The sequence below is a fragment of the Biomphalaria glabrata genome, chromosome 12 (genome assembly GCF_947242115.1).
Source record: "Biomphalaria glabrata chromosome 12, xgBioGlab47.1, whole genome shotgun sequence".
In the NCBI taxonomy this organism is placed as follows: Eukaryota; Metazoa; Mollusca; class Gastropoda; family Planorbidae; genus Biomphalaria; species Biomphalaria glabrata.
In genome coordinates this window covers 16758520-16785993 of record NC_074722.1, presented here as the reverse complement: position 1 = coordinate 16785993, position 27474 = coordinate 16758520, and the positions used below count along the sequence as shown (strand labels likewise).

The 27474-nt window shown below is 33.9% G+C and overlaps 1 protein-coding gene across 1 annotated transcript; it reads left to right on the top strand.

Annotated features, from left to right (window-relative positions):
* Positions 1-7456: 7456 nt before the first annotated feature.
* LOC106064403 (uncharacterized) lies at positions 7457-26612 on the top strand. The gene is made up of 8 exons (XM_056006789.1): positions 7457-7533; positions 8073-8232; positions 12171-12335; positions 13833-14015; positions 17486-18264; positions 19197-19492; positions 23311-23533; positions 25449-26612. Exons 1-8 carry the CDS (start codon positions 7457-7459, stop codon positions 25594-25596), a joined length of 2031 nt encoding a protein of 676 aa, XP_055862764.1. The 3' UTR covers positions 25597-26612.
* Positions 26613-27474: the final 862 nt, after the last annotated feature.

The following is a 27474-nucleotide window of genomic DNA, read 5'->3' as shown; positions in this document are numbered from 1 at the left end:
GTATGAAACCGCACGACCAGGCATTGCTCTTAATCTAATGACAAACTGGTTACAAACTAATAGCCTACTATTGATAATATACCTACACATAACGGAATGACAACTACCGGATATGTACAATATGTCAGAAGAGCGATTTTAGATAATCTTTTGAGCATTTTCTTTTAGCCCTAAATGGAACTAGAATGATGATGTAGATCTACCTAAATTAAACTACTAATTTAGCACTCTCAATATCTATATCTACTAGATCTAGATCTAAAATACATATTTGGGATAATGTAGATATAATTTAGATAAGATTTATATAAAAAACACTAGACAATCAATTAATAGACTAATTGCAATATGAAATATTAAAATAGCAGATTAGTTTTAGAATTTATTAACATTGCAATATTGACATATTGACAATCTAGACTAGAAATAAAATCTACACTTTAAGTCTAGAAATTAAAATTATAAATCTTGATCTAGTCCAAATCATGGCTGTCAGGTTGTGCGGTTTGCGCGCTGGACTGTCGTTTGGATTTATCGATGGTGCCAGGTTCAAACCCTGCCCGCTCCCATCCCCCCGTTGTCCTCCGGGAGGTTTGGACTACAACTCTGAAGGAACATCCGAAACATGTAAAACAACAAACATTCTAAACTAGACCAAGGAATTCTAGATCTAGGTTCATAATGAATTTAATTAGAACTTAAATCTAAATCTAGTGTAAAATATTTAGCTCTAGTGTAAAAAAAAATCTAAATCTAGTGTAAAAAAATCTATATTAGATCTAAATCTAGCTATTATGTCTTTTTAAAATGCGAGTCACATTATGAGGTTCAATAAACATTACTATACCGAGTTGCTTTAGCATTTCATTTAAAGAATTTATTCCATATGACGTCAAAGGAAAAAAAATCCACTACGTCACACGGCCTAGTTAGACTAACAAAAAATATCATCTATACGAGCAGCTTGTTGAAAAAAAGACCAAACGCTTTGAAAATCTGATTAAAATTTGATTTCCTTTTTGAAACATCGCATTAGTTTTAAGTTTCTATAATAGATTTTTCCGGATGGTTATATATTTATAGTGAGAGAAAAAAGAATTCCAGATTAATCAAATGTCGTTAATTAAATTTGTGGGATGGTCTGTCATGAAAATCAGATTTACCATAGCCTTATGGAGATTTTTTCAAACCATACTTTGGTGTTAGGAAGTTGTTTTCCTTAAAAATCGGAGCATAATATTAACGATAATTAGATTTTCTAACGTTTTAACTTGAAAGTTAAATGTAGTGTAAGAGAAAAGTGCGAGTTTACATAAATAGAGTTAAAACATTTTTCATAAAATCCGGAACAACCAATTTTCGTAAATGAGAAAATTATTTGTTTTATTTATTAGAAGAGGGATTTCAAACATTTATTAGCGTTATTAGATTTTTCATATAAATTTCGGCGACGATTTGTTTAAAGTAATGTAGGTCGATTTCTTTTTTCGAAACAGAATCCGGGACATTGTATACCGATTTAACAACTTTTATTAAGTTTCGGCAAGAAAATTAACTGTAGAAAATTAACTGTAAAATAAGTCTAAAAAGTGACTTTTAATAATCGTTTCTAGTAAATTACTTTCTTATTTTAAAATCCTGAACAACCTAGTGTCAAAGAATATAAGTGTAATATTAGTCAATTATGCAATTTTAAACAATCATTTGACATAATTTATTTTTTATAAAACAATATCGGAACAACTTTATATTTAATGAAATAAATAATAAATCAGTATAGATATTTTTTTTACCATTTACATGCTATTTACATTAAAAAGCCGGACCAATAAATTAAATCTCAAGTGTTTCTTGCAACGTTTAAGCATGGAAATAAAATCTAATATAAGTTAGAAGAGCAAACAAATACTTATTGGCATTGATTTGTTTTTCACAAAACATCCGAAACAATCTATTATAGATACATAAAACTATTGCAATATTTCTGAATGAAAAATTAAAGGTTAAATCAGATTTACAATAGCCTTTAGTGTTATTTCTTAATCTCATTGTGACGAACAGACTGACCAGCAGACAAAACGCACAAAATAAGCTTCTTTTATTCGGATGGGGGCACTAAAAAAAATAAAATAAAATCTGATTTTTTTAAAAAACTTAAGGAATTAGTTTATAAACGCGCCATATTGCGACGTTACGCTACTGCACGAAAGTCGCTGCATAAAAAGTCCATTTTAAAAAATGTGCGTGATATTTACATACATGGTGCATTATTAGCCTTTATAAATAAACAGAAATGTTTTCTTTTAATTTTAGCAGCTAGTTGAAAAGAAAAAACACCTTTAACCATTATTTATATTTCTTGTAAACATTTCCTGTACATTTTATAAATGTATTTGACTTAGTGATACTGAAAATACACAAAAATTGTCCATCCTTGTTAGCATATTGTAACATTGCCTCCCTTACATTTACGTAATTGTTTTAGAATTGGTGTATTTTTATGAAAAAATCGCTTGCATAATTAATTTTATAAATTAAATGGTTTGCTTTTAGAAAACCAAAAGTAGCCGGTGCACCTAAACTTTTTATGCCGCATTTAATGATGAAATAATATTCTTCATATCTCTTCTAGTTTTCGAGATTTGAGTGTGACATACGGACAGACGGACATTTTGCACAAACCTAATGGCGGCGTTTTCCCTTTACGGGGGCGGCTAAAAATAGTAGATTAGTTCTATTATATTAGTTATATTATATTATAATATTGCTGTATTGATCTAGACATTTGGAATTAAAAATCTACACTTTAAGTTTAGAAATTGAAATTAACGTATATATATATATATATATATATATATATATATATATATATATATATATATATCTTATATAATACAGACGTTACTTCAAAAAAGAATGATTACGTCCTACCCTTTATGCATTTAGTCATGCGTATTAACCAATGACTTAAATTCTGCCAAGTCACTGGTTTTTCTGGCTAGCTCAGGCAACCCATTCCATGCTCTAATAGCACTAGGGAAGAAGAAGTATTTGTACAAATTTGTTCTAGCATATGGGATGAGGAATGTGCCTTTATCTTAGTATTTTATAAGATTTTGTTTATTTATTTGAAGATTATGGTTCAGTGTTTTATGTATAATTGCTACTTTACTTTTGAGTCTTCTGTCCTAAAGGCTTTCTAAATTTAGTGATTTTACTAAAGGTGTTACTCTAGTCAAATGTGAATATTCGTTTGTTATGAATCTCACTGATCTATTTTGTGTCTGTTTTAGTTTCTTAATGTTTTCTTGAGTTGAGGGATTCCAAACAGAGGATGCATATTCTATTATTGGCCTAACCAAGGTTAAATAACATTTTAGTTTTATGTTCTTATTTGATTTATAGAAATTTGTTTTAATAAACCCTAATGCTTTGTTTGATCTTTTGATATAGTATATTCTTAACCAGACCTAGGCAATATAGATCTAGAATCCACTATGATTTTAATTAGAATATAAATCTAGGTCTAGTTTTAAAAATCTAGATCTTAGGTAAAAAAAACAACTTGATCTTATTTTTAAAAATCTAAATCTAATGAAAAAAATCTAGCTCTAGTGTAAAAAAAAAAACAAGATATAGTTTTAAAAATCTAGAAGAAATCTAAATCTACCTAGTATGTCTTTTTTTATAAGAGAAATATAACAAGGTTTAATAAACATAAATGCACAGAGTACTTTTAGCATTTCATTTAAAGAATTAACCCCGTATCACGTAAAAGGAAAAAAAATCCATTAGGTCACTATGGGCTAGTTAGACTATATATATATATATATATATATATATATATATATATATATATATATATATTGTCACGTACACAGTATCTATATTTAGCTCGTCAACGAGCAAACATTCTAAACAAATACTTTGCATCAGCATTCTCAGCCCCAGGAGACAAAGACATATTACTGAATTTGAACCAAGTAGACAACATAGAAGATATAGTAGTACAAGAAAATGGAATTCAAAAACTATTAGCCAACACCAAACCAAATAAAGCTTCTGGACCTGATGGTATTCCAGCTAGATTACTCAAAGAACTAAGTAATGAGCTAGCCCCAGTGTTCAAAATACTCTTTCAGGCTTCACTTAACCAGGGCAGAGTACCAAAGGACTGGAAAGAAGCTAATGTCACCCCCCTATTTAAAAAAGGAGAAAAATCTGACCCAGGGAACTACAGACCAGTATCACTTACCAGCATAACATGTAAAATCCTAGAACACATAATATGTAGCAACATCATAAACCACTTAGACAAACATAATGTCCTCACACCATACCAACATGGCTTTAGGAAATATAGATCATGTGAAACACAACTAATAGGACTAATTGATGATTTTTCAAAAGGTTTAGATAATAGTGAACAAATAGATGCTATCTTACTAGATTTTTCTAAGGCTTTTGACAAAGTTCACCACCATAGTTTGCTTAAAAAATTAAAATATTTCGGCATTAATGGTCCACTGCATCAGTGGATTAAAGACTTTCTGATAGGGAGAGAACAAACTGTAATAATAAATGGCTCTAAATCAACACCGATAACAGTAAACTCAGGTGTACCTCAAGGTACAGTCTTGGGTCCACTACTATTTTTAATTTACATAAATGATTTACCAAATTGCATTAGTTCAGGAACAAAAGTCAGATTATTTGCAGACGATTGCATAATATATAGAACAATAAAAACAACACAAGACACAGATATTTTACAAAGAGAATTAGATGAATTACAGAAATGGGAATCAAATTGGAGCATGTCTTTCCACCCAGAAAAATGTCAGTTGTTAAGAGTAACAAAAAAACTAAAACAAATTAATTCCACTTATCTTATTCATGGCAAACCAGTATCACAGACTAAAAACGCAAAATACCTAGGTGTTATAATAAATGAAAAACTATCATGGAATCCACATATTGATGAAACTACAAAAAAATCAAACAAAGCATTAGGATTTATTAAAAGAAATTTCTATAAATCAAATAAGAACATAAAACTAAAATGTTACTTAACCTTGGTTAGGCCAATAATAGAATATGCATCCTCCGTTTGGGACCCCTCAACTCAAGAAAACATTAAGAAACTGGAACAGACACAAAATAGAGCAGTGAGATTCATAACAAACGAATATTCACATTTGACTAGAGTAACACCTTTAGTAAAATCACTAAATTTAGAAAGCCTTCAGGACAGAAGGCTCAAAAGTAAAGTAGCAATCATACATAAAACACTGAACCATAATCTTCAAATACAAAAACAAAATTTAATAAAATACTCTGAAAGACACAAAGATAAAGGCACATTCCTCGTCCCATATGCTAGGACAAATTTGTACAAATACTCCTTCTTCCCTAGTGCTATTAGAGCATGGAATGGGTTGCCTGAGCTAGCCAGGAAAACCAGTGACTTGGCAGAATTTAAGTCATTGGTTAATATGCATGACTAAATGCATGACGCGTAGGACGTAATCATCTTCTTTTTTTAAGTAACGTCTGTATTATATAAGATAAGATAACGACCTCGGGTAATTCCATCAGGCTGTATCACGCGAAGGGCTACGTGTTCAGAGTGGGTATGATTGGCTTTGAAATATTGTTTGTTGTACATTGAGCCGCATTTATTGGTTGGTCTTGCAGAGTAGAGTTGTTGATAACGTAATTATGCTCTAGTACCCGGGCAAAATCCAAAATCGCATCAGTCTTGTTTTGTAACGTGTTAGTGATAACATCAGCTTGTATGAAACGTGAGATAGAGAACATGTACCTTTTGTATTAGGACTCAGTTACATTATTGTGTAGATCAGTTATTATATTCAAGTACATTTAACCATTGTAATTATTGTGAATAGCTTTTTCAAGTTCTGAATTAAAGTAATTGTTTTAGACGAAGAGAAGTTTCTTTATTGAATATATTAATATACTTAGATCGACTTAGCGATTGGCGACTTCTAGATGATCCTCTTATCAACTGGCAACGTTCTGAATGATCGTATTATCAACTAGATCTAGCTACTTCTACACGATCATCTTGTTAAAAGACGATTTCAAGATCCTCGGCAATCACGATCATTGATGGTGTGATACAGATCAAGATAATCTACAACGTGACATCCATTATAGCATCTTCATAGATCTTGACATCTGACATCCACAATTGATAGATTGTAACATCAGGCACCATTGATGAACGTGAATATATATATATATATATATATATATATATATATATATATATATATATATATATATATATATATATTTATTTATTTATTTTATTTATTTTTTTCAAAAAAGCATCCTGAACAAGCTACTATAGATACTTAAAAAAACTATTGGGATGTTTTGGAAAGATTATTGAATATTAAATCAGATTTTAAATAGTTTTTAGTGCTTTTATATTTAAACGTTACGGCGAGACCAACCAATAGACAAAAAGCACAAAAATAAGCGGCTTAAATCCTGATTCACAAAAAATACATGAAATCTTATTATTCAAAAATTTTCAGGGAACACATTTTGTAAGGCCAGCTGCCGCGGCCGTAAAACTACTGCACGAAATTCGCTGCACAAAAAATCAATTTTAAAAAAAGTCAAGAAAAAAAACAACTCAATAAACTAATATGTATATTTATTGCGAAAAATTCTTGTACATCATATTATTATATTTGTTAGCATATTCTAACATTATCTCCGTTACATTTATGTATTGTTTTAGAATTGGTGTATTTTATGTAAAAAGCGCTTGCATAATTAATTTTACAAACTAAACGGTTTGCTTTTAGAAAACCAAAAGTAGCCGTTGCGCCTAAACTTTGCTAGCCGCATCGCATGATGAAATAATATTGTTCATTTTTCTTCTAGTTTTTAAGATCAGAGTGTGACAGATGAACATTTTCTACAAACCTAATTGCGGCTTTTCCCCTTAAGAGGACCGATAAAAATCAGTCACAAAATGTCATTCGGATTATTTCGTATTGTTAGTACTAGATGAGACTTTAGAGTCTTTGATTCATATATCATTTGAAGCAATTAAGTAGAATGAACTTATGACTTATTATCTTCATATTTATTTCGGAATATTTATCATTCGCATTATTCATTTTTAATACATGCCAGTGTATAAATTAAACATCATAGTTTTATTGTCACATTTTGTTAAAATCATCATTACAAAGCTTATGAATCTATGTAGGCTACGACTGTATGTGTACGGTGTGCCTTTTAGACTAAACTTCGGAACTACTTTACTTATGAGGCAAAAAGAAAACATAATTATTCTTTATTATATTCTTTATACACACACATAGTGTAATTAAAATTATACTTAACTACCTAGATATTTAAATATTTAATAATGCATAACTTAGGTCCTGACAGATGGATTTGGGATGTTAAGATGAGAGTCACAACCCTAAAGGAGCCTAAACTCAGCATGAAGCTCATCAGTTCAAGAAAAACAAGGTTACAAAGACAGTTTGTGTGGAAACACAATCTAAAATTAGACACCCAATACCGCTCAGGCAGACCTCAGTATTTTCAGAAAGTATGTCAGAAACTTTGAACTACAAACTTTCAACTTCTACAACCCTATCTCTGTCGATATAAAAATGTGCCGCGCTCGTCTCGAAATATTTACTGAAACTGTTGTATTGTTAGTTTGACTAATGACTATAAACCACAGGATACGGAGATAATTTAACTGCTTGCATATTTAATTTTTAAAGTTAAATTTTTCGCCTGCAGAAAATAAAAATGTAGCTGTTGCCTCAAATCATCTAAAGGTCTAAAATATCATGATGTCTGATTTTCAATATCTTTTCTAACTTACGATATCTAAATGGGACGGACGAACGGACAGACAAACCACACACAATATTAGCTAGTATTGCCCTTTCGGGGGCAGCTATAAAAGTAAAGTAAAATTAAAACAAGCAAGAAACGAAAACAACACAACAATGCTAGTTATATTTCCGTTACTATTGTCAATATTTCTATAATTTTGTGTTTTTCAGATACGGTTCAAGTGGTGAATGTGATAGGGATGACCCCAGAAAACTAAAGGATCCACAAATCGTTCAAGCCTGTCACGAGTTGGCAGGTGACAAATATCAGATATACACTTACTACGGTGGCAAATATTACAAAAATATTTTCTGCTACATTTGTGGAACGGTAATAATGCAGCATCTAGTTTTTGTGTATTTTTTTTAAAAGCTAAATCTTTAAGAAAATACTCATTGCATTGGCTTAGGTAAAAAAAAATTGTACTGTTATTTTTGACATTAGAGAATGAAGGATAAGATGCGGGAACTTCACTCAGAAGCAACCATCGAAAGAGTTATGGCGCTCCCAAACCCAAGACAAAGGATAGCTGTTAACAAACATTAAACGTAGGCTAAAGTGAGAATAATCGTCATGGAATGTCTTAACACTGACCTGCGATCTCGCAACCTATGAATAGTTTAGACCAATAGCATATTGCCACGTCTCAAGTCTGATGACTCTCTGAAAGAGAAATGGTACAAGAGCATTTCTTTGTTATTGATGCATAGATGACTAATTGTGACCAATTGTGGTTGATATTTGAATTAAATGTTGCGGCTCTAAAATCCATTGGAAGCAAAAAAATTTTACAATTATTTAAATCAAGAAATGTGGGGGATTTTCTTTTTTCTACAATAAGGGGTGTAATATCAATTTGTCATTAGATGCAACGTTTCATATTGGATGGTGTGTAACCAATTTCTGACATGTTAGTATCCCGAGAAAACCAAAGTGATGGTGAGACTTGCTTCAATACCTATTTCTGATATTTTAGTATCCCGAGAAAACCAAAGTGATGGTGAGACTTGCTTCAATACCTATTTCTGACATTTTAGTATCCCGAGAAAACCAAAGTGATGGTGGGACTTGCTTCAATACCTATTTCTGACATGTTAGTATCACGAGATAACCAAAGTGATGGTGAGACTTGCTTCAATACCTATTTCTGACATGTTAGTATCCCGAGAAACCAAAGTGATGGTGAGACTTGCGTTAATACCTATTTCTGACATTTTAGTATCCCGAGAAAACCAAAGTGATGGTGAGACTTGCTTCAATACCTATTTCTGACATTTTAGTATCCCGAGAAAACCAAAGTGATGGTGAGACTTGCTTCAATACCTATTTCTGACATGTTAGTATCCCGAGAAAACCAAAGTGATGGTGAGACTTGCTTCAATACCTATTTCTGACATGTCAGTATCCCGAGAAAACCAAAGTGATGGTGAGACTTGCTTCAATACCTATTTCTGACATGTTAGTATCCCGAGAAAACCAAAGTGATGGTGAGACTTGCTTCAATACCTATTTCTGACATGTCAGTATCCCGAGAAAACCAAAGTGATGGTGGGACTTGCTTCAATACCTATTTCTGACATTTTAGTATCCCGAGAAAACCAAAGTGATGGTGAGACTTGCTTCAATACCTATTTCTGACATTTTAGTATCCCGAGAAAACCAAAGTGATGGTGAGACTTGCTTCAATACCTATTTCTGACATGTTAGTATCCCGAGAAAACCAAAGTGATGGTGAGACTTGCTTCAATACCTATTTCTGACATTTTAGTATCCCGAGAAAACCAAAGTGATGGTGAGACTTGCTTCTATAATTATTTCTGACATGTTAGTATCCCGAGAAAACCAAAGTGATGGTGAGACTTGCTTCAATACCTATTTCTGACATGTTAGTATCCCGAGAAAACCAAAGTGATGGTGAGACTTGCTTCAATACCTATTTCTGACATGTCAGTATCCCGAGAAAACCAAAGTGATGGTGAGACTTGCTTCAATACCTATTTCTGACATTTTAGTATCCCGAGAAAACCAAAGTGATGGTGAGACTTGCTTCAATACCTATTTCTGACATGTTAGTATCACGAGAAAACCAAAGTGATGGTGAGACTTTCTTCAATACCTAATTCTGACATGTTAGTATCACGAGATAACCAAAGTGATGGTGAGACTTGCTTCAATACCTATTTCTGACATGTTAGTATCACGAGATAACCAAAGTGATGGTGAGACTTGCTTCAATACCTATTTCTGACATTTTAGTATCCCGAGAAAACCAAAGTGATGGTGAGACTTGCTTCAATACCTATTTCTGACATGTTAGTATCCCGAGAAACCAAAGTGATGGTGAGACTTGCTTCAATACCTATTTCTGACATTTTAGTATCCCGAGAAAACCAAAGTGATGGTGAGACTTGCTTCAATACCTATTTCTGACATGTTAGTATCACGAGATAACCAAAGTGATGGTGAGACTTGCTTCAATACCTATTTCTGACATGTTAGTATCACGAGATAACCAAAGTGATGGTGAGACTTGCTTCAATACCTATTTCTGACATGTTAGTATCCCGAGAAACCAAAGTGATGGTGAGACTTGCTTCAATACCTATTTCTGACATTTTAGTATCCCGAGAAAACCAAAGTGATGGTGAGACTTGCTTCAATACCTATTTCTGACATGTTAGTATCCCGAGAAAACCAAAGTGATGGTGAGACTTGCTTCAATACCTATTTCTGACATGTTAGTATCCCGAGAAAACCAAAGTGATGGTGAGACTTGCTTCAATACCTATTTTTGACATTTTAGTATCCCGAGAAAACCAAAGTGATGGTGAGACTTGCTTCAATACCTATTTCTGACATGTTAGTATCACGAGAAAACCAAAGTGATGGTGAGACTTGCTTCAATACCTATTTCTGACATGTTAGTATCACGAGAAAACCAAAGTGATGGTGAGACTTGCTTCAATACCTATTTCTGACATGTTAGTATTACGAGATAACCAAAGTGATGGTGAGACTTGCTTCAATACCTATTTCTGACATGTTAGTATCACGAGATAACCAAAGTGATGGTGAGACTTGCTTCAATACCTATTTCTGACATGTTAGTATTACGAGATAACCAAAGTGATGGTGAGACTTGCTTCAATACCTCTTTCTGACATGTTAGTATCCCGAGAAAACCAAAGTGATGGTGAGACTTGCTTTAAAAACAATTTCTGACATGTTAGTATCACGAGATAACCAAAGTGATGGTGAGACTTGCTTCAATACCTATTTCTGACATGTTAGTATCACGAGATAACCAAAGTGATGGTGAGACTTGCTTCAATACCTATTTCTGACATGTTAGTATCACGAGATAACCAAAGTGATGGTGAGACTTGCTTCAATACCTATTTCTGACATGTTAGTATCACGAGATAACCAAAGTGATGGTGAGACTTGCTTTAATAACAATTTCCCCATTGATGAAAACAAGTTAGATGCCGAAAATGAATTCTGCTACCTGGAATCTAAAACTCAAGATGACATGTCTCTAAAGGAGAAAAAAAAAACACATATGGAAGGCTGTTTCCACCTATGCAAGACTTAGGCCAAAATATGGGAAAACAGGAAGCTAACTACATTGACAAATTGGGGTCTACAAGTCGTGTGTTTTGAGCATAACAGGGAGTTATTGACTGCCTATGCAAAGCAAGAGAGAAAACTAAATGAATTTCACTTGCGGTGGATCAAGAAAATCACAACCAGAAAGAGTGTGCATCAATGAGATACTCGCTAGAACGAGTCTTCCCAGTCGCTTAACAATCCCTAGAAAACGCTGTCTGCTATGGGTTGGTCATGTCCGCCGAATAAAGGAAGAACGTCCTCCGAAAGTCATCCTTTATTGACAACTCGCAACGGGCTAAAGTAAAAGGTTGACACCACTTCCTAAATAGGAATAAAACACAACAGGACCTCAAAGCTGTGGACATCGTTGTTGAGTACTTAGAAGACATAGCCTATGTGGAGAGAGATGATGATCAAGGAAATACTAGGCTCAACTCTGAGTAACAAGGGTTAGAAACGAAAACTATTACTGAATCATTCTAATGCCAAGTAGATTGAGATCACATGGTCTCTTCTTCTGTCACTACGATCAATCTATTCATAGTTTTGTAAATGTCAACTCTATGTTTGAAATGTTTATGTCAGAAGTTATAAAAATATGTTGCTTTCACAACAAGAAATCAATATTTTGACTGTTTATATTTTAAACATTTCAGATGTCGTATCCTTTTATAGTACCACCAGAGAACTGTGAAGGTGATTTTATAGATGATGACTTGGGTCTCTATCGTATGCTGGTCAATCTTCAAGATTCGCTACAAGAAAGAGAAAGTAACAATGACCTCAACGTTTGCAATAACACGATGTGGCAAGCACCAAACGTATGTTCAGATTTGCTTTTTCTTTTAGTGTAGAATCTTCCCATATATATATTTTAGCATCCAATCAAGTTGATACTTTAAACAATAACAATGGTACTTAACCAAAACATGAATCAATAAAAATACCCAAATAATCAATTGATTTTTGGCAATCATTTTGTTTGATATCGAGTAAAGGAAATAACTTGTGCATTATTGATACACTTAGGTGTAACAGTTCTTTCTCTTTTTAAAAGCTTTTTTTTTTTTAAGAAATAATTATTTATATTTTCTTTTTAAGAATTTTTTTTTACAATACACTAGGATTTTTTTTTATTAGTAAGTAAATTGTAATCATAGAAACCAGACACAATTTCAAAGGCGGGGAGGGGGTTTACAATGGGTGACACCAACCCTAGTGACGCAACTATAAGAGACCATTTAATGTAGAAAAGTAGTTTTGTATTTTTCAAAGACAACTACTAGTGGATCTTTTCTTTATGAATGGAATGCAAAATGTAGAAGAAAGAAAATATGTTGTAAAAGAAATAAAAGTTGGTTAGAAGATTGTATCGAACATTATTTGTACCTTTGGACACGCAGCTGCGTGGAGAGGAAAAAACTGCTGTGTGGAGACGTGGAACTGCAGTGTGGAGACGTGGAACTGCTGTGTGGAGACGGTGAACTGCTGTGTGGAGACGGTGAACTGCTGTGTAGAGACGGTGAACTGCTGTGTGGAGAGGCGAAAAACTGCTGTGTGGAGACGGGGAACTGCCAACGACAATCCCTGAATTCCAAGAGGAAGATTTTGATTTTAAACCCCCTTCCAAAATGTACGATAAATTTCCCTTTTCAATATAAGACTATCCATACATTAGTCACCAGATTCTATGAGCGTAGCCAAAAGGAGTGTTGTGTTTAAAACGCCCCTCGAGCGGGTTTTGCAGCTAAAAATCACCTTTTAAATATAAAAATAGAAATTATTCACTTAAAATTCTTTGAGCGTAGCTTCAACTTCTCCACCCACTCAGCAGACATCTGCCGAAGATCCGTCACTGGCTTTTGCAACCGGTAGCCGCAGTTGATATCTGTCTCCACCGCTGAACTACCCACGACCTGCACCCACTTCACCCTCCCACCAGCAGACTGCCACAACAACTAGCCATATCAGTCTACCTACGGCACCACCTGGTTCAAAAGATAAACCTAGTGACTAATGGACCACTTGGCCACAACATCTAGTGATGATCTAAACCTAAACTTGCGTACATCCTACCTTCGTATATTTTATTTTGTACAATACATGAGCTCCTTTTTCTGTAAATAAATATTCATCTATTGTACATTTAAACATTACTCTTTGTACTTTGCCTGAATCATGCAAGTAAGAGTGGAGTCTCTTTAAACAAAACACTAGACGTAAAGACAGCCAACTGACTCACGTGCACACCACCTCTCACATATACCCTGAAGATAGTGTGTGTCTTGTAGCCTATTAATGTCTTGGTTTTTCTTTAGGGAGATTGTCTTCAGCTGCGATGTTCTCCTGGCAAGACTTTAAAGAACGGAACTTGTGTGACAATATTTTCAGAAATACGTGGCCTCGTGTACAGAGTGAGAGCTCTACTTTTTCCCCAAATGTCAAACAGTGACATCAACGATTTGACGGCGGAAGATATCATTGATATAGCAATAAAACAGGTATTAGAGTTTAAAATTACAAAGCAAAAAACAATTCCAGATGTTTTCGTGATATTGTTTTTTCTAAATTAAAGTATTACATAGATCTACTATGATTTATATATTTATCATGATATCTAGACATTACATTGGAGACTGGTTTCGATACTTATAATTTGCCTGTTTAAAAAGATGTGGAGGAAATAGACCTTGTATGTTAACACTCTAGTAAGAAATGAACATGTGATCTCAAGTTTAAAAATGTATAAATAATTTTATTTTATTCTTTCTAGAAATTGGCATGCTAATACTAATAAAGCGTACAGGAAATTAGTACATGCTGTTATTACGGAATTCAGTTCTCACATGAAATAAATAAGTATTACATTAAATCAGTGTGAAAGATAAATGGCATTCGGCTATGATTGTATATTGTTTTTGAGTTATAGAAAGTTAACGATTTTTGCAAAGTTCCAAAAGTCAAGACTGTATCGTGAATTGCCGAAGCTTGAGACAAAAGCTAAGCTTGTTCCGTCATATTGCAAGACGTGACTTACTATCACACAGTCATTCTTCAAGGTTAGTTCGGTCCTATTGTAAGACATGACTCGACACCACACAGTCATTCTTCAAGGTTCGGTCCTATTGTAAGACATGACTCAACACCACACAGTCATTCTTCAAGGTTCGGTCCTATTGTAAGACATGACTTACTATCACAAGTCATTCTTCAAGGTTAGTTCGGTCCTATTGTAAGACATGACTTACTATCACAAGTCATTCTTCAAGGTTAGTTCGGTCCTATTGTAAGACATGACTCAACACCACACAGTCATTCTTCAAGGTTAGTTCGGTCCTATTGTAAGACATGACTCAACACCACACAGTCATTCTTCAAGGTTCGGTCCTATTGTAAGACATGACTCAACACCACACAGTCATTCTTCAAGGTTCGGTCCTATTGTAAGACATGACTCAACACCACACAGTCATTCTTCAAGGTTAGTTCGGTCCTATTGTAAGACATGACTTACTATCACAAGTCATTCTTCAAGGTTAGTTCGGTCCTATTGTAAGACATGACTTACTATCACAAGTCATTCTTCAAGGTTAGTTCGGTCCTATTGTAAGACATGACTTACTATCACAAGTCATTCTTCAAGGTTAGTTCGGTCCTATTGTAAGACATGACTTACTATCACAAGTCATTCTTCAAGGTTAGTTCGGTCCTATTGTAAGACATGACTTACTATCACAAGTCATTCTTCAAGGTTAGTTCGGTCCTATTGTAAGACATGACTTACTATCACAAGTCATTCTTCAAGGTTAGTTCGGTCCTATTGTAAGACATGACTTACTATCACAAGTCATTCTTCAAGGTTAGTTCGGTCCTATTGTAAGACATGACTTACTATCACAAGTCATTCTTCAAGGTTAGTTCGGTCCTATTGTAAGACATGACTTACTATCACAAGTCATTCTTCAAGGTTAGTTCGGTCCTATTGTAAGACATGACTTACTATCACAAGTCATTCTTCAAGGTTAGTTCGGTCCTATTGTAAGACATGACTTACTATCACAAGTCATTCTTCAAGATACAGTGAAGGGAGCATCAAAAGCTGACTAAATAACATCAAAGAATTGACAGGCTTCTCTTTTTGATATCCTGCTTATAAAAGTTGCTGACCTCGAAAAGTGGAGTGATTTGGACAGTCACAGCACACCTAAAACGAAAGTCAAGGAACAGATCAGATAAGATGAAAGTTAAAATTATCATGGAATTCAATTTTTTTTTATTTAAAAAAAAAATAAGTAAGTTACCCCTGTCTGAAGTTGCAATCTGTATGGGTAGATGTGAATGCCAAGTGTTTCTATGGCTGATTGTAAACGATGGTGTCATTTAACCAAAACAATGATTAACCGCCTTCACTTCCCCAATGATGTCATTACCATTGGGTGGGCTCAGAAACGTCTTATAGATCACCAAATTAAAAAGTTCATGATTTACTGAGATTCAAACTGAGACCCACGGTACGGAGGCAAGGCTTTTAAGTCCCCAGACAATATTTATCTGAAATTTAAGTTTAAGATTTTATAAACTTTTTTTCTGCTTTATTTAAAATGTCTGGGCATGTAAATACAAGAAATCCAGTATATCTACCATCACATCAAATCAAATTAACAGTTAGACATAACTACACTGATCTACATTAACTTGTCTTTGTTCTAACATTCGGTAGTAGTAAAAGAGACATGGGTATTATACAGAAAGCAACCAAGACTACTTGAACACTTTCAATAAAGATGCTTGCGCTCCATCACGGAGCAAGACCACATTACAAACAGCCATGTCCTTGCAAAAGCCGGTATGGACAATATGGAAGGACTTCTTAGGGTCCAAAAGTTGAGCTGGGCAGGGCACGTATGGGGGAAGTACGCATGCCTAAGGCACTATTTTTTGGTGAGCTAAAAGGTGGTTGACGTAACAGATGTGCCCCACAAAAACGCTTTAAAGACCAGCTTAGGCGCCAACTTTCTTAGCTGACATAGAAGAGAGCACCAGATTGCAGGCGGCTTCAGAACGACACAGCTGAAGGTTACTCTCATAGACCGCGGGATAAACATTTGACAACAAAAAAAAAAATCCGCTATAGAGGACAGACGCACACGGCGAAAAAAAATCTTAATCGACCATTAGCCCTGGGTGTGGCAAAATGTGTAGGTCATAGTTGCAGCTTCGTAGCCACGAGAAATACAGCAATCCTCATTGAACTTCAGACTCGAAGAAAAGCCTTGTAAAAGATTTCGCTTCTGTTTAGTTCCGCCACAGTTCACCTGTTCTCTTTTACTCATTGAGCAAACTCCTATACGGCACTACTGATATTGCACATTCTAAAAGAGTGTTGGAAGTGATTTATGTGTATTTCTTTTGCTTAACTGGACACAACTACTAAATAGCACAATGAGAGCTTAATGCTATTTAAAAAATTGGGCCTTAGTTATGCTTTGAAAGTAACACCCTACACCTTTAACCATTGGTTTTGTCTTGCCAGATATTTATATTATTTATTAAATAATAAAATTTAATCTTTGAGAAACAATTTTTATTTATGAAAGAGAGAGAGAGAGAGTGGGTGAGTATAAGGGAGAGAACATGATTAAGAGAGATTAAGGGACCGAGAAAGAGAAAGAGGAGAGTAACAAAGAGACGGAGAGTGACAAGTCAGTGAAAGAGAGAGAGAAATAAGAGAGTTAGTAAGAGAGAAAAAAAGAAAGAGAGAGAGAGATGAAAAAAATGTTATTGATAAACATTCAAACTTGTAATCAGAAGAAAAAAAACAACTACAGGTAACAAAAACAGGTGTTGATTTATTTCTATTTCTTTAACTTGTTATTTAAATATTTATATTTGTTTACCTTTGACTCATGTCAACTGTTATCATTTTTAAATTACAATACTCTTTAAAATTACTTTTTTATTTGTTCCATAGACGAAACACAATCTGCGTGACATAGCTGACATGTACACTTACCTATTTGGCGTTTCTCCAGTGGTAAACCTAAGTGTCTCAGATCACCAAGTCCCTGTCCTCTGGGCAGACATTGACATTTTAGCCTCAATGCATTACACAAGAGATGAGTTTGAGCAGATTGCTTTAGACATTATCTTTAAGAACAGTCTAGATACAGGAGGAAACAAGTTCGACTTTTACAACATAATACATGAAGATCTATTTCTTCACTGTAGCTCCGATGAAACTTTGAAGTTTCCAACATTTGTTTTTCTTTCAAAAGACATCCCACCGAATTCTTGGAGTATTGGAATTGAAAACGTTATTACCTTGTCATGGACTCTGACATGTCCTTATATCACGTTTCAACACTCTAACTTTACCATTGAGTGGAACGAATTAAATGATGTGGGGCGTATCAATGTGACAGTGGATGTTAGTGGGACAAAGCTGAGCATTTTTAACATGTCTGATATCAACAGCATGGAAGTCACTGGAAATAATGAATTACATGTCTGCACTGAAGTCTTAGAGAAATACGTAGATAGATTAAGACGTTTTAAAATGACAAGACCAATAGTAATAGCAATGAATGTTTTAACTTACGTCTGTTTGTGTGCATCAGAGTTGTGTCTCTTGTTCACTTTAGTTACGTACCTTGGATTTCCTGAACTTCGAACTGTGCCAGGTATTAACAACATGTTCCTCAGTCTCAGTCTTCTACTTGCCCAGTTGGCCTTGCTACTTGGAGACAACATGTACGTTTTTACAATTTAGTATTTTAACGTTTTGTAATTCTGTTACTTTACTGATGCTTTAATTTGGTTTATTTAGCAACCATTTTAGACTTACGCCCTACTAAAGACATAAAGTTCAGTGGCGTCAATAGGAGGAAACAAACAGGTGTTATATCCAAGGGAAAAAAAAATTATGAAATAACAGACTATTTGCAAATTAAGTGTTAGTGCTTTTTATCTAAACCTATTTATGCGTAGTAATTTTTTTTTTATTTTTGCTACAAATAATTTTGGTTGAAATTTCAATAAAATGTCCAAAAGTTTACTCAATAACGCTTATAATTAAACAAGTTCATTATTTATAACTATTTTATATAATGCAAATTATATATAGAATATATATATATATACACACATTTTAGAAGTACGTGTTCACTTTAATTCTGTCTTTATTTTGGAGTTTGAATGTGCATGCTGAGCCCTTAACTTTGGCCTACTGCTAGAGTCACAAGATCTAGGTCAGATTAAACAGCTGCACTTTTAGATTTAACATTTAGGCCTATAAATGTACTCGAAAGTCATTAACATTAGTGGCTTGGACATTCTTTTGATTGGTGGTTTTATTAAAAGCTAGCTTCCTCGAATACTCTAGAATACCGAAATATAACTTTTACTTATTGTAATAGTTTATCAGATGTCGGCTAAACTGGATAACCCATGTTCATAGTCCGGTTAAATTTTCGTGGGAAAATAAAAAAAAGTGATAAGGAACTTTTTGCTATGTTTGGTTTGAATCAAATGCACTAGTTCACGCGATATTCAAACTAAGTTCCGAGGGTCATGAGTATTATTCGGCTAGTGTACCCATTACCCTTGGAGAGAGAAAGAGAGAGAGAGAGGCAAGTACTGCTTTAATAACACAAATTTATGAAATATTTGCATTTTTACTACAGACCTGTGCCCAGTACACTCTGTACAAGTGTAGGTCTAATCACACATTTCTTGTGGCTATGGCACTTCTCTTGGAGCTTCTTGTCCAGCCTCCACATGTTTCAAGTGTTTACAGCCAAGATACCTGTTCCATCCCTTAAAGGTAGAAACACGTTAACTGGTGTTGTTAAATTAACGACACTGTCAGTTCTTGTTCCAATAGCAGTCGTGGTGGCAGTCATCATTTCATCCTATATGACATCCCACACTATTGGCTATGGTCGTCAGGCGTGTTACCTTAACACTGCGTATCTTGTAGGTAAGTATTTCTAAGTGTGCTCTGAAATGTGAAATACAATTACAATGATTGCTGTTGATAAATAATCAATTCAACCTTTAAGCTAGAAATGGAATGATGTAATATAATTGAGCTTAAACACTCATTATTGATGTGAATGATAAGATTGGGTAAATTGATATTCTATTAGTAATAAAAAGTACACATAGCTGAGCAAAAGCGCATTTTCTCTATAACAGTTTCTAGGAGTACCGGTAGTTTTGTTGGTTATCATTTTTTTATATTAAATTAGACATGGAGGCAAATCTATAAATATCAAACGTTTAGGTATATCCGGTGTACAGAAAACATGAGGATTGATGTGTGCATTTTTTTTTTTATAAAACATAATGTTTTTGTCCACTTTTCAGCACTATGGAATGTAATTTTTAAATCTGTTTCGCTTGTAGGACAAAATCATTTGTATAAATCTGTTTTGTCTTTCAAAATGGTGTCCTTAATATTGTTTATATTATTTATTTTATTATTATTATTTATATTATTTATTGTTTTTTATTATTTATATATCTTGCTTGATCTATTTTTTCCTTACATTTTAATTTATGTTCCATTATGTTGCCATTTCATTTCTTCATACCATTTTCTTTTTTAGCGGTCCCCGAAAGGGGAAAAGACGATATTATTTTTCTGTGGAATGTCCATCTGTCCGTCCGTCAGTCCCGTTTAGATCTTGTAAACTAGAAGAGATAGTGAAAATCTGACACCATAATATTTTAGACCAGTGATGCCCAGCCTAATTCGACCTGCGGGCCATTTTAATTTCCGACACTAGTGTCGCGGGCCACATGACCGAAAAGATACAAAAACGTAATGAAATAGAACTAAAACTATTTTATTAGAAATTCGTGGATCTAGCACTTACATTAATTAGTGAGATGTTTGAAGTTTGTCTTCTTTTATACACTTCGGAACAATGGCTTCATTTCTCTACTTACAATACGAGCAACATTCTATCTAGCTTAACCGCCAACTCATTTTCTTTTCTGTTTTTGGCAACTTCAATTCTTCAATCTCTAGGCGAAGTTTAATAATATTTTATTCGCGAATCAAATCAAGAATGCTTCCATATTTGTTTGATGTTTTGTTAAACAGCCACACTATCTTTCCAAAACAAATACATTGGCTCATTGTCATGTTCGCAAAAAAAAAAGTAGTAAAGATCCATTCACTTTTCCTGTTAGATTATACATCTAGTCACATTTCATAAACACAATGTCAAAGGTCATGGTATCAATCCATCAGAGGAAAAGTTAGGGCCCTAACGTAGGTAAAAAATAACTTTATCAACCCTTTGGAGAGGGGATTTTCTACACTTTGTGCTGTCGTTTCGGCGGGCCGGATGGAAACACTTCGCGGGCCGGATCTGGCCCGCGGGCCGTATTTTGGGCATCACTGTTTTAGACCATTCAAAGTTCTGATGTAACGGCTACTTTTTTCTTTTCTGAAAGCGAAAAATCTAATTTTTCAATCACTTATGCAAGCAGTTTTTTCATAAAAATACACCATTTTTACAACTATTCACCATTAATAGTAACAAACACTGGAGGCTCTATAGAAGGGAATACACCAATGTGCCATATTTTCAGCACATTTATGCTAATGGTTTAAGATTTTTTATCAATGTTTTATTACATTTGTATTGCTTGCTAAGTTCTATACGTTCTGTCATACTAACTACTACATTTCTAAAAAAAAAAAGTTTTCTTTTTTTACAGAGAAAAAATTTATTTAGTATGCATATAAGTTGGGAATAGTTTAAAACAACAATTAATAAGTAGTTTTTCATATTATCGAACCGCAGTGTTCTACCAGGAAACAGTACCATTAACTATTTTTTTATATATTGTTTTTACCGAAATTTTTTTTTCTTGAGGATTTGAATAAGAGATTGCCCCTTTACAAAACAATTAAATCAATTAAATACTCATTATAAGACATCAGTTAGGCCAGGTTCGCATCTAACTTCATATTCACTTTCACCTATCCTTTGGTCTGCTGGACCACTGGGGCACCACACATGATCTGTCAACCTCTTTTTCTATTCTTCTCTGACATTGATAGAATTTCATTCTGATGTTCTTTCTAAAAATATTGAAACCTGCCTTTTTTCCTGCCCCACTTCGGGGGCCGATTTTGAGTTTTTGTTTGAAGCGATGAGATGACAGCCATGGATAAGGTTATGGAAACCGTCAACAACAAAGGAAATAGTTTTAGTTTGTTTTTAATTTTCAAAACTGAAGATCATGCGACTTTCCAAAAATGTATAAATGCGATAGCATCAGATATGCCTGTTTTCAAGTTAAATGAAATTATTTCTTTTTCCAGTAAATATATATTTATGTCAATGGTTGCGACTCTGTCAAAAAACATTTCTAGTGAGTACCTAGGAAGTAAAAGTAACCTGTGTCCAAAATTTCATGCGAATACCACGACAGTTTCTGAGATTTCATGATCGATGTTAGTGTTACTCAGTGGTATTTTACAAGTATATAATAGATTAATTACGTGATTTATTCAACTTAATTTTGTTGTAATTTCAGTATAAATTTTTTAAGAAAGTATCTTTAATTCTGTACTTGTTTTCTCTGTCGTCTATTGAATTAGCTTTTAGAGCCTTCATTCCTTTGCCTGGTCTTAGCTCCCTTTTAGAAAAGTCTGCTGGGCAACTTACACTGTATTTTTATTTTCTGCTTATTTTTCTTTTTAGTGTTTCCACACAAACTGTCTTTGTAACCTTGTTTTTACTATTTCTGAATTTTATGGTTTAAAGAACGTAAAAGATATCGAATGATCATAAACATCATTGGGAATGCCTATATGTGAAAAATTAGAGGAAAATAAAGTTACATTTTATGGCAAAAAATCCAATCGTTTAGTATTGATTGAAGCATTGCGTGAAGAACCAAAAGAACATTTCTTATGGAAATGCTACTACTACTATGGTCTAATTCAGTCGAGAGGCGACTATGGATCATCTTACGAAATGAGATAAGTGCCTGGGCATTAGCTGTGGTCGGAACGATGTCGCCACACATCAGTTCCCCATTCTTAACGCAGCTGATGTATCCAAACGAATAGCAAGTGTCGATACAGTTTTGGGTCAGCGGCGTTCTGCCAGGGTGTAGCACTTGATGCTGCATTTTTGGACTGGTTGTCAGAGGCTATTTGAGACGCATGTCATTAGGAAGCATTTTATAGGTAGTAGAGTGCTTATATCCATTACCACTTCCGGTAATATGGAAATCGACTCATTGAAATGTTCAAGCTGAAACATTAAACGAGAGAAGAAACACTTCATAAAATACCACAAAATATAATTCAATAACAATTAAATTTCACAATAATAGCTTTCACATTAAGCTTAAGATTTATAGACACAATGAATGTATTAGAAACATTTTTACGAGCCTGCCTCATTTTTTTGTTTTCACGAACTTTGTTACAAATTAAAATGCATGGCGTAGCCTATGTTAAAATGTATCGATATTTCTTGTGCAGGAAACAAAAAAAAAAGTTCATTATTAATGAGCTTCCCTGTATTATTTAGTGTAATATGTAGAAACTCGAAAATATCAGAAGTTAATGTGTTACAAACTTATTTTGTTTACAATTCTTTGACAAACTTGATGCGGACATCAAATGCCAGTTAGTAATTTAATTTTTCTAAGACGACGCGTTTTTTTTTCTTGGACATCTCATTCAAAAGTATGTCTAACAAAATGAAAGAGGAAAGATATTTGTTATATTTTAAATATTCTCTATACATTTCCGGTATACAGGTCTGTCAGTGGTGGCTCCAATCTGTTTAGTTTCTGTGTGCAGTTTGACATTCTTGGGGTTAACAGTTGCAAGCATTCATAAAGTGAATCAGTTTTTGAGTGTACAGTCTTTGGGAATGGACCAATACAAAAACTGTTTACTCTATGTGAAACTTTCTTCTGTAACTGGAGTCTACTGGGTAGTGACCATTGTGGCAGAGCTAATTAACAGCGATGTTCTGTGGTAAGTGATGTCCATTGAAGTCTTCGGGCTCAGCTAACAATTAATGCAACATCTTTTGGTATAGCTTTTCATAGAATTGACTAAATGCATGACGCGTAGGACGTAATCATTTTCTTTTTCGAAGTAACGTCTATAGCATATAAGATAAGATAATTACTGATATCCTTTTATGGAAAAAGTCTATATTTATCATGTGTGCTTTTCCAGTTCGTTCGTCCGGCTAGGATAGCAAAATATATAAAAGATATTAAGAATCTGAAAGAAAGATATTTTAGATCCTACAAAGTTCTGATCAACAAATAATTTTTATCTTCCAAATATCTGAAAGTGAACTGTTTTGTTTTTAAATTTATTATTCAATCAGTTTTTTTAAATACATTTTTTTCAAAAAATGCATAAATGTAAAGGATATAATATAATATTGATATTTACTCCTGCTATTTAGTTATTCGTAGAACAAAATGTTCTATGCTTTGGGGGCAAGCTGAATTACCCAGAAAGGCCTTAAAGCTGTTCAATTTGCACATTGTTTTCATCAAACCAATCGTGGTGCTTGTGTTTTGGCTGACTGAGGACGCTGCCAGCCAGAGAGTACACAGAATCCCTTAGTTTATTCCAGCTGTTTTCCACATCCTTATTCATGTGCAGGGTTTTAATTTCACTGTCTAGTTTATTGATGAGCTCTTGCTTGAAATCTGGGTTTGTGAGCTTACCAACATCTAGGCGTTTTGCATGCTTGCGTTCTTGGGGCCGTCTAGGTGGTTTCATGAATTTTATAGCTTAGATAGGCTTAGGCTATGATCAGTCAAACAGTCAGCTCCACAAAATGCTTTGGTGACTTTGATGTCTTGTCTATCAGACTTCTGACAATGATGAAGTCTATTTGATGCCAGTGCTTGGACCTGGGATGCATCCATGAAGTCTTTTTTCTGTGAGGTAGCTGGAAAAGAGTATTTGTTATTGTCAGCTGAAGGGCTGTGCACATTTCAAGTAACAATGAACCGTTGCTATTGCAGTGACCAATTCCATGTCTGCCCAGAAAGTTACTCTAGGTTTTCCAGTTAGAGCCTACCCTGGCATTGAAGACGTCCAGTATTATGAGTTTGTCTGTTTTGGACTTTTTGATTACTTCAGAGTTCAGATCCGAGTAGAAGTTTTCCTTGATGTTGTCTTGGTTGAACATCGTTGGGGCATAGGCACTTATTACAGTTGCGTGTCGCCATGAGGTCAGGGGTAGGCGTAATGTCATTAGACGGTCATTTATGCCTTTTGGTAATCCTGACAACTTGTTGACTTATTTGGATTTCACCGTGGAGCCAACACCAGCTTCACGTCTTTCCTTTTGCCGATCCAGAAGAACGTGTAGCCTGCGTCAACTTTTGTTAACTGTACTTCTTCAGCAAGTCGCGTGTCACTCAAGGCAGCGAACAAGTCTGTTAGCCTCTCGGTTAGGGCGACAACACCCATTTTAAATATTTCAGCGGAAAGTCCTTCAGAGTAGGTGCTTTGTGTTTTTGAGTTTAGATATTGCTAGATATTTCCTCAAATGTCGGTGGGTCGTCGAGCTCCTCTCTCAAAATTTTCTGAGGGACGTTTGCCAGCGATTCCTCCGATACGTGCCTTTTATCACCAAATAGCATACTGTAGTGTTCTGTCCAGCGATTTAGTATGTCCACCTTGCTAGTTAATAGGGTAGAACCATCAGTTGATCTTAGATGTGCTGTTGTCTGGTAAGTTGAGCCATAGGCACATCGAAGCGACTCGTAGAAACAGCGTGTAAATAATCGTTCAATCAGCATTTAGTCAGTCAGTCCATTACAAAATTCAGAGTCTATTATTGATTATTAAGAGTTTTAATTAATATTTTTTTTGTTTTTGCTGTTATAGTACTTATTTTCTTTTTTATTTTTTTCAGGATTATTTCAATTTTGTTGAATGGTCTTCAAGGTGTTGCTATATTCGTCTCATACATGTGTAATAAAAGAGTTTATCGACTGTATCTCTCCAAGTTTTTGTCTCAACAAACTTCATCACTGCAAAAAACTACAATGACCAGTGAATGAAACTCAACAGCTACAGAGAGATTAGAAAATAAAATGTTATTATATTTCATAATAATAATAATAATAATAATAATGATAGTAATAATAATAGAGAAAATAGTTATGAGAAGCAAGTAACTGAATGTGACCTAATACATATGTTGATGACAACTTTTGGCTAACATTCTATTTTAGAGTTGGAAGGCGGTTTTTCTAGAAATGAGAAAGCTGATGTATATGTTTCGAAAAAGTATGACTAGCTATTTGGCAACACTGAATAAACTAAAGTTGATCGTTATTATTATATAAATTATAAGTATGGAAAAAAAATTAATTAGACTAGAGGACTAGACAATTTTTTTTCTTGAACAGACAACGTCTTCAAGAATTTCTTCATGTAGATCCTATTCAATAAAGAGAAATCGTCAGACATTCAGAAACATTTTGCGCACCGTCTTTTAAGTATAGATCTATGGGACTATCATTCGAATTTTATATACTATTAATAGAATTTCATATAACAGGATTTTGTTCATGGAGTGGGGGGGGGGATAGAAAATTTTAGCTTTTTTATAGAAAATCTATCAGTTATTAGCTATTAAGAGTATAATATTCGCTTTCAAGAAACGGTCATCAGCTTTATAAAGGAGGAATTGTGTGGTTTTGACATGTGTTTTTTTTTGTCTATAATTTATGTAGCCGGCTAAGTTTTTTATTTTTTATTTTTTTATTATGTCATGATTTCTGCAAAGAAATTCTTGTCTTGAAATGTCAAATGTTGCTTTAGCAAATAAAGCTTAAACTTGAAGGTCAATTGTTTTATATATCGTTTTATATGTGTAGAATGTGTGTTGTATATGTGTTGTATACTTTGTTGGATGGTTGGTAATCTAGTTGAGTTGAGTGATGAAGGCTTTGAACAATCTGTTTTCTTGAGATGTATTCTGCGAGTTCTTATATACAATTCACCAACAGAACAAGTAAGTCTAGTATAGAATAAGCTAACACGGCGTTTTTAAATACAACATTTTATTATTTATTTCTCTAACTTATTTCCGTTCTAATTTTTTAATGTACTGTCTACGTCACATAGGAAAGATCTAAGCCCAACTTCTACGCGTCTTACTATTGAATCATTACAACTTTTAAAATTACAAATACCGAAATTAAATGATTTACTCTGTTATTACAATATGTAATAATAATTAATAAACAATACTAAAGATAGAATTAATAACTTGATTACAGAGAAAACGTAATATAAATTCTCGAGTGTTCTTTTTCTAGCACTGAATTATATAAATAGAGATTTGTGGTTTCCAAAGTTGTCCATACGAACCCCAGGGGTCAAAAGTATCATTAAAATTAACTTGTGGGGTATAAAATAATAATTGTATATTTTATGTAATAAAATATTAAACCATATACTTGATACCTTCCAAGCTTAAGCAACATTTAATTTACAAGCATGGAAACTGGTTCTAAATATTAAACATTACTTACAGGTTTTAAAGAATTGTCTATATAAAGCTATAGCCTTCATCGATATATTTGTTGTCACTAAATGAGCTCCAACAATGGTTGGAAGATTTCTAGTTTTTCAGTCATACTTGAAAAAAGCTGTATTGAATATTTTTGTTCAGTACATTGTTTCAGTTATCAATATCATTTGGCAGCAAAATATGCTCGTGAATATTTGTTCGTATCAATAGATTTTGTAACTAGAGCAGTTAACAAGCAAACATGACAAATATATTTTTAAAGACAATACCTGTTTATACAACTAATAGAGAGATGTTTTTTTTCTCCAAATAACAAAAAAAATATTAGATTAAAAAACAATGAAACATTTTTACCCCTCCTCCCTCCTCCAGCAGAGAAAGAATCCAAGTTCCACTC

Bases quoted from the DNA above. Each gene is read 5' to 3' on its own strand.
- LOC106064403 (XM_056006789.1), top strand. From the start codon at position 7,457: ATGAGAGTCACAACCCTAAAGGAGCCTAAACTCAGCATGAAGCTCATC. The intron at 14,016-17,485 runs GTATTAGAGTTT...TTTGTTCCATAG, and splicing joins TTGATATAGCAATAAAACAG to ACGAAACACAATCTGCGTGA. The intron at 18,265-19,196 runs GTACGTTTTTAC...TTTTTACTACAG, and splicing joins TTGCTACTTGGAGACAACAT to ACCTGTGCCCAGTACACTCT.